The 11,590-nt window shown below is 39.2% G+C and overlaps 1 protein-coding gene across 1 annotated transcript in view; it reads right to left on the bottom strand.

The window, feature by feature from the left end:
* The window catches only part of zgc:154058 (Transmembrane protein 150A-like), a 21,606-nt gene extending 10,844 nt beyond the window's left edge, over window positions 1-10,762 (bottom strand). Inside the window, exons 1-5 of the mRNA XM_028603615.1 lie at window positions 10,470-10,762; window positions 9,898-10,151; window positions 6,680-6,727; window positions 4,687-4,773; window positions 3,537-3,604 (exon numbers count right to left, since the gene is read on the bottom strand). Coding sequence (XP_028459416.1) covers window positions 3,537-3,604; window positions 4,687-4,773; window positions 6,680-6,727; window positions 9,898-9,962 — 268 coding nt within the window. The 5' untranslated portion in view covers window positions 9,963-10,151; window positions 10,470-10,762. The remainder of the gene's footprint in view (window positions 1-3,536; window positions 3,605-4,686; window positions 4,774-6,679; window positions 6,728-9,897; window positions 10,152-10,469) is intronic.
* Window positions 10,763-11,590: the final 828 nt, after the last annotated feature.

Below are 11,590 nucleotides of genomic sequence, written 5' to 3'. Positions count from 1 at the left end.
AGAGATCATTATATAATGTTATAAAAATGTATATCAATATTATTTTTGTACAGATTCTCAAGCCAGAACTTGTGAGTGATTATTTGTCATCTTGGCAAAGTGATTTCAGTTACAATCATGGAAAAACACAGCAGTGTCTCCGGGATCGGAAAAACAATCTCGTCTTTGTTTTTTTCCTACTCCTTTTTTTCCCAAAATGGAGCACACAATGTCTTGCTGAAGGGACAAGAAATTAAACTGCTGTTCATTTCAATAAGATATCTCGGTCTATCTGCTGCAGACTGGCTGACTGTTGTTTCCCCCTATTTTAATAAAATTACTTTTTCATCATTATAAATGAGCATGTTTGAACTTACATTTAGCGGTTAGGCTAAAATGATGTAAGCTAGGTCTGAAGGTTAAAGACATGGAAAAACATTTTCCCCATTACTCTCTTCGAGGAAATCCTTCATGTTTAGCTTTTATTTTGTACACTCTGAAAGCACATTTTTGAGTGCTGTTTTCTGGCATATTCCTTTGAGGATTCATGCCACAGGTTCTTAGAGAATAAAGGTTGCATGTCTGACCTAGCACATAGGTGACCTCCACCTGGGCTCAGATGGTCAGGACAAGCTGTTGCATGACAGCTCAACAATAGGAACAAGTATAACACCAGTGTCCCTAACACTGCCCCAGCTTAATGTCACCTTCCACAAACGCCCTCTCCGGATCTCACTCCTTTTCTCTGAACTCAGGAAGCCCAGGGGGGAAAGTAGTCTCGACTCAACCACATCAATGTTACAGTACAGTTTAACAAACATGGACATACTATGACATATGTACAACCATGCTGTCACAAGCACAGACACACTGATTTGCATTCACACAGACGTGGGCGAACAGTTTAAGGGCATATTCCTACTAAAGTCACATCGGCCACACCACACCTCACAGTTAAATAAACCCTGCTGTCCCCACAAGGAGATATGTTTCAACCAAACACCCGACTGCATTCTCTCCCACAGGAGGCATGCTGAGAAAGAATACATGCATTGTCTTTGAAACATTGCGTGTGTACACTGGCAGAGAGATAGGAACTGGGATAAAAATGAGAAGTATAATTATGAGGCAATACACAGTTCATTGAGTCTGTGTTATCCCAGATAGAAGTAAACCCTTGATCCAACTGTAGCAGGCACAAAGTAAGACATAAATCAATAGGCTAAGAAGCTAAGCACTGATTATTTACAATAGCCTCTTGTAAAGCTACATGCCACATCAACCTTAACCTACTTTTGTAGAGTCATAATAACTTATAATAGGTATAAACATGTGCAATGCTCAAGACTAATTAACTAATTTTACGAACTGCAAATGCAACCAAGACTGAAGATCGAAGCACTCAAACCACCTGTAGAAGTGCTCACAGATTTATCAAGGTGTAATGCAGCTTGACTCAAATCTAAATATAGTGCAGTAATTTTGTTTACCTGCTGCCAAAACTTCAACCACTATTTATGTTATAATGTACAATGCAGGCAGTTAAATCTAAGAAATGTGGTTCAAACAGGTAGCCATGGTGTTACATGCCTGTCAGAAACTGACGGTCATAAAACTGATGGCTTGGGAACAAGTGTGCTTAACGTCAGTTTTGCAGGATATGTCACAATGTACATTTTATGTTTCGCAAGGTCAGGGTAGATCAAATTACTTTATGCAAAAGACAGTGTTGCACAATGTTTAGAGCTAGACTGATAGATCAACCAGGCTGATATATTAGCAGTAAGTAACAAATAAGTAACAACAGTGTCACCACAACATAGTGTGTCCAGAGTACTGACACGTTGATTTTTCACAGTAGCTCTGTCCGCAAACAGACTTAACATAGTTAACTGTAAAGTTGCAACAGAATTACACCTATATCGATGGTTGAGCAACTGAGTTAACAGTGGAGCCAGGAACTCTGCAATATTGTGTTGCTTTTGTTGGCTTTAAACCCTGGGATGCCACATTGTTTGGCAGCTACATCGTTTGGTTGCCACATACTGTAATTTTTTCTGAATTGATTCATCTGCATTTTTGTATACTTAACATTACAATCACAGTGCAGTGCTTAGCCTAAGCCTACTTCTCTTTCTCTTACAAAAATAAGTGCATGTACACAATGTTCGACAGACTGACCTACTGTGGGTTAGGGGGTCGTGATTAGCTAATAGTGCTGCTCAAATGCTAGACTTTGACTGCTGCCTGAGCAGACTTTCACACTGAGCTGCAACAGTCTGGTCCATACAAGGATCTCTCAAGCACAGTATCCTATGTGTGGTCTCACTCCATACACACACATACAGTATACACACAAAGTCTCCTCTATTCTTGTCACAGGCAAAGGCCAGAGCTGTTAATCAGATGTCAACAACACACAGCATCATCATTGATCTTTCTCTGCCTCCTTCTCAGATGTATCAAACAAGACACACACACACACACACACACACACACACACACACACACACACACACACACACACACACACACACACACACACACACACACACACACACACACACACACACACACACACACACACACACACACACACACACACACACACACACACACACACACACACACACACACACACACACACACAGATCAGAGTAGTCAGACCCACCAGTTAACGCAGGGAACAGCACGTGTAGACTCAATAGAAAACATACAGACACATGGGAGCTCATTCCCTTTCCTTTTATATCATGCATGTTTTCCTTGTGCCTATAAAACACACACACACTCACCATGGATGTGTGTTCTTGTACATTTGTGTATATGTCTGTAGTCAGTGTGGTTGTAGGTTTTGCACAAGACCAGCATTTACAACAAAACTAACGCTACTCTGCAGCCTAAACATAAACCATAAGCTGGTCAAAACAACTACATTTAGTACCATCCTGCTGATGTAGTTTGAGGAATACATTTTATTATAATGATTATCTTGTGAAAGAAAAGTGATAATTCCTTTTTTATTCATCAATCCAGTGTTTATGTATTCATTTAACATATTTACAAATATAGAACTGAAACTATTAGTCGATCAACAGAATTTATCAGCAACTCTTTTGTTAGTTGATTAATCATTTTAGTAATTTAGACAAAACAAAAATTCAGTTTTATATGATAGTAACCTGAATATCTTTGGGTATTGGATTGTTAGTCAAAACAAAACTGCCGATTTGAAGATATCGCCTTGGCCTCTGGGGAACTGCGAAGGGCATTTTTACTATGTTCTTACATTTTATAGTCAAAACGATCAATTGAGAAAATAATCAGCAGATTAATGAATAATCAAAATAATGCTTAGTTGAAGAGCTAATGTTGTGATTTCTTAACTTACATGAAAAACTATCAGTGATAGGGTGACTTATAGCCATAATCGAAGATGATATCAATGATTGCGACAGTGTGTGTGTGTGTGTGTGTGTGTGTGTGTGTGTGTGTGTGTGTGTGTGTGTGTGTGTGTGTGTGTGTGTGTGTGTGTGTGTGTGTGTGTGATGCCTTACCCATGAATGAGCCTGTGCTGCAGATTAGGCTGAAAAAGCAGCTTTCAGGAGGAAGAGTCCCACATTTACTGCAAGAAAGAGTACACATAAATACTACTGACATAAATCAGACAAATACTGTGAATCAACCTAACCTACTCACACTACGTACACAGCAACAGCAACACTAACAGCCCTCCCCCGTTGTATATATTAAATATAGCATGTTGTTAGAGATGCATTTCTACTCATGCAATAATGTGGGGGGAGTTTCCACGCTTCCTCATCCCATCAAGCTTTTGACTTTTCACCTACTGCCTCCTCTCTAGCAATGGGAAATGTTTGTAGGAGGGAAAGACAGGAGACAGTCGCACGCTGTCCATGCCCAAGCTCCACATGCCTACAAATCCAAAGCCTTCTCAGCTGACCACACACACACAGTCTTTGATGTATTTAGTTGGAAGGTACATTTAGTCAGAGTTTAGATTAATTTGACAGTTTCATTTCAGTCAACTGAAAAAAAAAACTCTGGTAATCTTTAGTTACACATATAGTCTGAGGGCTACTAAATATTTCTGGTTACATAATCATGCTCATTGCGTTTAGATAAAAACAAACTAAAGTATTAACACTGTACAACTGGCCTTTGATGTTAAAAGCTCAGTGGGACAAAAAGCCAAACAAAAGAGCGGGAGTGTCTTGATTTCCTCCCAAATGTAAGCCGACGCCTGTGTGTTTACATGGTAAACTGCAGACCCATGCTTTGCCTGTGAACTGCCACGGTGGCAGGCAGGATATTTCAGCCCAGAGTTATTTTCAGAACACACACACACACACACACACACACACACACACACACACACACACACACACACACACACACACACACACACACACACACACACACACACACACACACACACACACACACACACACACACACACACACACACACACACACACACACACACACACACACACACACACACACACACACACACACAGTAGCCTTCAAGCTAACTCGCTTTTTTTATCAACAATGTGCCGACAGGGGTCATGTAAAACAATGGGACAGTGTTCCTGTTTTAATCGCCAGACAACACTAGAAACAAAGAGACAGAAAAGGGACAGAGAGAGGGAAGGTTGGGTTCAGAGTGGGAGTCTCACTAACCTGATGAGAGGTACATTGTCTAGCGTGCAGCACAAGGTTGGCCCACTCTGCAAATACAGATCTTCTTCACATGACTGGTTGTACAACCTGGAACATCAAACATACATGCACCGTGCACACACAAAAAAAGCTAAGTTAATGTTAAATGACACACATATGAAAGTTGTGAAAGTATCAGTACAACTACAATCTTGCTGGGAAATCCCCAACTAGCAAAATTTGATTAAAAACCCAAATAAACAGAAGTATTACTGATTAATATTATCGGATATATTCTTAAAATATCTGGAATAAATATTTAATTTGTGATATAATGAACATTTTCAGTTTTTACATCACAGTACAGTAACAGAAATAAAAAATATTGTGTTAGAGTGCCATGCTGTGGGGTCACAACCAGGTTTTTCTTTTGTTTTTTGGGGTTGCTGAGTCAAACCACTGTGTCATCAAATAGTATCTCTGCTAGTAGAAATTAACCTCAGCTTGCCCGAAACAAACCCGGGGTTCAGCGGAATAGTCAGTTACTCACTAACATGTATGAATTGAGAAACATAACGTTAAATCACAGTTTAGATCCATGTTAATATACTGCAGTTTATTCTTTTGGTTTGTGTGAGTGGATTTTGGTGTCTCTTTCAAACATTTGTGAAGTGACTAGGGGTGCACAATATATCGACTCAATATCGTTATCGTGATATCACATTGCGCGATATTATACCGGAAGTCTCGCAAGAATTACGCAATATTTTGTTTACGTTGCATCCATTGACATATATACAATGGACCAATAGACCCCGTTGCTCTGGACGGAGACCAGTGAAGGCTATTAGAAGCACTTTTCCGGTGATCACTTGCTTTACTGCGCCGCCTCCAACTGACAGAGACAACGTAAATGTGACGTGAGCAACGTGTCTGAAAGTTGTAAGTCTTCTGGTAGCTGTGACAAGAGAAATCTCAATCATTTCCAATCTTACAGAGACGGAGAGTGTAGGTATATGTAAGGAGATAACATAAGCACAGGCTAATTATTGCTAACTAACATGCTAGTTAACATTAGTAATTAAACCTAAACAGCTAATTTAAGTCCAAACTGCCTGCGAGCTTCTCCTGTACTATACGGTAATTCCTCTACTGTGCGACAGTAAGTCTCGTGGTTATGACACAATCGTTAGCTTATTTTTACAAAAACGTCTGTTACGGAGCTATAACGTGAGGTACAAGGTAATGGAGCCTTTTATACATTGTCGTGTTTCTTTATAAATAAACAACAGACAAATAGAGTCTTTAAACGCTTCAGATGTAAAGTTATTCGCAGTCAAGTGACGTCAGTGTAATGCTAACAAGAGGTGATCGCTTTGTAGCAACAAAATGGCGCCATCGGAGGTTCGCGTTCTGAAGCGAAGCTTACCCCCTTGATTGACATATATATAAGGTTTGGCCTTGCCAGCCTCGTGCTGTTTTTAAAGTAATTGTAAAATACCCTTTTCCCAGCCAGTGTTTTTTTTTTTTTTTTTTTTTTTGTCGTTAACAGGAATTTACTGGTGAAATAAGATATTGTTATAAGTTATTGTTATTACATTTTTAATAAATCATTACATTTTAAATATATATATATCATTCTTTAATTCAGGCAACATTTTAAATGTATTGTTTTAGCACTGGGAAATATGAAATCTATTTTTGATGTGTTTTCCCATAACTTTGGTAATTTTACATATGTTTAAAAATATTGAAATTAATATCTATATCAAAATATTCATTATCGATATCGCAATATCACATTTTTTTCAATATCGTGCACCCCTAGAAGTGACCATCTAGGAAATAATCCCATTACCCAATATAATAACCAAGCAAAATGCTTTCCTTAAAGAAAAAAATTTGGAAAGAAAGACACTGACAAATCACCAGATTGCAAGAAATGATTTTGTGAGTGTGTAGGGATCAACAGCGGTACGATGAAGCCAAATACAGGATAGATTAAGCAACATACCAGTTATCCACAGGGCAGACATGTTGATTGTACAGGGCCATTGCGTACCTAAAAGAGAGAAAGTATGATTAAACAAAACAAAAGGCAATAATGTTGGTATATTGTGAGCTTATTTATGATTATAGTGTCAGTGATTATAGAGATGTTTAGAACCATAGCCAGCAGAGATGTTCCAATACCATTTTTTCCTTCTCCAATATGGAAACAACTCTAACAGCCAATGCAATATCCTAAATATTACTGACCCCAAAATAAAACTAAAGCTGGAGATCAAAATAATATTTTTAACTGCCAGAAAAGTACCAATTATGAATGTTTTCAGGGCTGATTCCACAAACTGATCTTTGAAGACACACACACACACACACACACACACACACACACACACACACACACACACACACACACACACACACACACACACACACACACACACACACACACACACACACACACACACACACACACACACACACACACACACACACACACACACACACAGTGTGACAAAGGTCTGGTGTAACAATACAATAAGAGTGTCATAATTTAAAGCTGAACATCCTAATTGGAGTTAAAGGATTTGTGCTTCAAACGAACATATACGTCAGTGTGAAATACATACAGTACGGTACATACTGTAAAAATCAGTGCAAGAAGTCACTGCCAATATCTACTACAGCATATGGTTCTAATAGTTCTGTAATAATTCAGTACTCAATAAAGAAGTAACCATATTATAATCCAATAAACATTATAAATATGTGTTTACAGTTTCCACACACATTCACCCGTTGTTAAACTAAGCCAGGGTCAAAAGTCTGAGTCAGACAACACACTGACCCACTCAGATCAACTAAAACACTTTTTTTCCATCCATTAAATGTATAAATGCTTCCCCATCAATGAAAGCTTATGTTTAACATTCTATTTTGTTATATCATACAATTTCATCTGTTTTGCATTGTCTTGTACACTAAGAGGAATCTACCACAAAATCCTACATACAAAAAATAAAATTGAACAACAATCATTACTACGCCAGCCAATCTCACCTCTTAATTCTGAGAGATTTTAAGACAATCCAAGAACTAATTGTTGTTAGATAATCAACATTTTGGATTATCTATCTGTGGCTCATCTTGCTTATCTTCACAAGTCTCAAGTGTAAGCACGTAGAGGACAGAATCAATTAAAAGGTCATTATTTTTGCAACTGGTTCTTCTCGTTTTCTTACGCTACATGTATGTCTGGTATTGACGGACTGCTGCAGAGGGTGGCAACATTTGGTTGGCTGGTTATTGGTTGGCATTAGGCTATTTGACTCACCATGTGAAAGTCATATAAGCCAGATGGCAGACATGTCTGTGAAGAGCACCGCTCTTGCATAATGTAGTGAGGAAACCCACTGGTGCGAGTGGATTATGGCCGTCAGGTAGAAAGTTGCCAGAGCTCCAATATATGCGACCATCTTGACAAAACAAAAGCAGCTACAGTTGTTGTAGATGATTATCAAGGGACTTAATTAGAAAAAATATAGGGAAAGAAACTGTAGCCAGCTGAAGTTGTTACATTTTCCATAACTTTTAAGGGCACATTTTTTTTATATTTGGTCAGCTTCCAAAACTAGAATAGCAGCAATGCAGCTCTGGGACATTTCTAAATAAAGTGGGTTTATTTAGCGGTATGTGAACTGAACTAGTGCATTCTGTGCTCAGAGTAGACTAAGTAATAATAGGTTTGTTTACATAATTAGACCACTATCAAAGCTCAGAAGTGGTTGTAAACTGTAAACTGTAATTGCATGCCTGTGAGCAATATATAAGTGAAAAAGACCATGTTTTTTATTTAGGATTAAACAAGGACTTTAACAGAAGGATCTGGTATGGACAGTGAAAATTCTCAAAAGCTGTGCAAAACTAACATCAGAAACCAGTAGAGAAGGGTGTGATGCACAAACTATGAATTAATTTTGGAAGTATAGGCTAGTCCTGTTTCTTCTCTAGCTGGTTGTTGTAGCGCCTAAAACATACAGTATTTTAAAACTGAAAACCTCAAAATCAATCTAAAATCTAAACGATAAAAAGTACTGCTTATAGGTATAGTGGAGCCACACTGAAGTTTCAAACACAATGCTTAACTCACAAAAGGTCAGCAAAAGAATCAAAGCCAAGACTCTTGGGTGGGCACAAGCCTTCCTCTGCCTCCACACAGACCTTTCGTACACTGGGCATGGCCACCAGATGCTGAGTGAAAGTTTTGCTTACGCTCTATATTATCGCCTTCCAATATTTACCTTCCTCCCACCCATTCACCCAGAGTGAAAGAGGGAGTTACGCAACATGTCACATCCTTTGACATTCCACTAGTCTGGAAAAGGACACTTGACTGCTCTTAGAAACAAGGCGTCCTTGTCAAGATAACAGAAAGGAAATGGGTTTAAAGCGAATGACAGTCCGTAGCATTTAGCATCTTAAATCAACTTTCTACCTCAGAAACAAATGCCAAAATAAGAAAGAAATGTGCAACGCTGCACCAATTTTCACCTGCACAATCTATAACTCATGATAGGTCTGAAGCAACACTAACAGCTCGACCGTGTCTTATCTGCAAAGCCCTGTACACCTGAATAGACACTCCTGATTTGGACTGTGAAGCAGCCATGTTCACAAACACTGATTGGTGTGCAAGGTCTCAGCTTTGGCATCTGATTAGACTGCATACTGTCAACGCAACTCATCAAAGATGTAGACTATGACAATCTGGAATTGGGCCACCTGTCTCTCTCCCCTTGGAGTTAGCATTCCTCCTCCCAAAGTAATAACAGAGCAGAGAGGAGAGCTGTCAGCCCAAACATAACCAGCAGGTAATCATTCTTTTTTCTCCAGTACATCTGCTCAAGTCTCTCTATTAAAAGAGGGGTGATAATCCCAGATCCTTTCTAGAGAAAGTTAATCCACATGTAATCGCCATGGCTCCCAGGAATTCAGGGTAAATATGCAGTGTTGCTCTCCTGGAGGCAATAGAGGCTGAGGTATCAAAATGTGTTTCTTCAACATAAACAGATTTGTAATTTGTTAGAATATGGCCTGGGTATAACTATGTGTATTCTATGTAAAAGACCATTTGCAAAATATAATTTTAATTATAATGATATTCCTTTTTTGTTGTTATGTGCACTGTGATATATAACAAGAAAGTCAAAGAAATGTAATACTTACACAACCCATATCCCAGTGATGGTCAGAACTGGGAGGCTAACAGGCAGTACCATCCAGAGAGACATCTTCCAGCACCTTGAGCAGCCCCTTTCTTCTTTTTCCTCTTCGGCCAGCCAAGCAATATCTGCTCAAGTAGTACTAACATTTAACTGAGTGTGAATGACATCTGCATTGTCACCGACAGATTCATTTTCTTGAAGATGGAGGATAGTAGGCTACATGGGACACTGGCAACGACAGATGTGTCCTTTTACCTGGTGAATGAGAGGAGGGAAGTGAGTTAGGTCAGGATCATTCACCTACTAATCAGAAAGCAATCATCATCAAGCCTTGCCAGTTAAAGTCATCTGTTTTAGAAACTTTAACTTTGTTTTACTGGTTGGTTTAATTAGGGTGATGGCTTGCCTTTATAATCATTTATATAGCACACGTACATTTACTCATACGTTTACAACTCCTGTTTGAGTAGCTACTTCCCTTGTGGCATATGACACATACTAACAGCTGTTCACCTTCACGTTTTTAGCAAAGCAACTATGACAAACATCAAAAGCAAATCTGTGAATACTCACCTTCTGTCTTAGCTAGCAAGTTTTATCTTTTGTTGGTTACTCTGAGTATGCAGACCTGTCCTCCACAACTCTGGTAACGTAACCGTTATATCAAAACTATTCCACACACGCGGGACACTGTGAAACCTTATTTCAATATCAAATCCTGTCTTTTCTTTTCCGTGCTACAGAGGTCCCGTTAGCCCTTTTTTTGCTTTGAATTGGAGAGGGGGAGGCTCGTAGCTCTCACACGCTGACGGTCTCGTTGCATCGCCGCCACGAGACACTCCAGAGTATCCGAGGCATCCAGCTGTTTGACTCCGCCCCCCAAAACCTGTAGTGGCAGTGTACGTTGAATTTATGTTTGGTGGCGCACCGAGTGGGCGGGTCGACGAGGTCGAAAGCAAATAGGGACGCTAAAAGCAGTTTCATTATATTGTCTGTCGTCTTTTACAGTATATAAGCCTACTTATGCACTTAAAAAAACTGTTTTACCAACAGACCATTTCACAGTTGGCATTGCCGGTCTATTAGTTTGAGACCAAAGCAAAGATATTTTAATGATGTAGGCCTACTACATCATACCAAAGTAAACTCGGAACCCAGCTGTTTCCTAGCAAGGATTGAGATGAAGGAAGTACAAAATTAATTAATACAAAAAGACGCTTCTGTTTTTGTCTTTACTCTTACAGTTGATCACAGACATAAATAGGTTGATCATGATGGATCCTTTTCTTCTCACTGTGTGCGCGCGCGCGTGTGCGTGTACGTGAGATCCGTCCACCAAAACTTGTTTCTGCTGCCCCCTGGAGCTTTAACATGTTAATGTCTCTCTACACCTGTATCCCTTAATAAGGACCGGAAGATGGCGATGTAATATCTGCATGCCTTAATGTCTGGTAATTATTGATTGAAATGTAATCCTGATTATCCTGATTTCCCAACTTTGAACAAGTTGTTTACATTTGTCACTTCTAGCAAACAAAACTCAAAAGAGCCGTGCCATAGTTTTTTCCAAGTCCTCACCACTAATGGGTCCAAGTAGTAGAGGGGTATTTCTGTATTAATGGAGCTATGATGGCTAATAGACTGATATGCGTGTGAAAAACAACAGCAACTACAGCTCCATATATAAAGTGCCA

The sequence above is a fragment of the Perca flavescens genome, chromosome 17, assembly GCF_004354835.1.
Source record: "Perca flavescens isolate YP-PL-M2 chromosome 17, PFLA_1.0, whole genome shotgun sequence".
Classification (NCBI taxonomy): Eukaryota; Metazoa; Chordata; class Actinopteri; order Perciformes; family Percidae; genus Perca; species Perca flavescens.
Note: the sequence above shows the minus strand (reverse complement) of the source record. Positions and strands in the feature narration are given on the sequence as shown.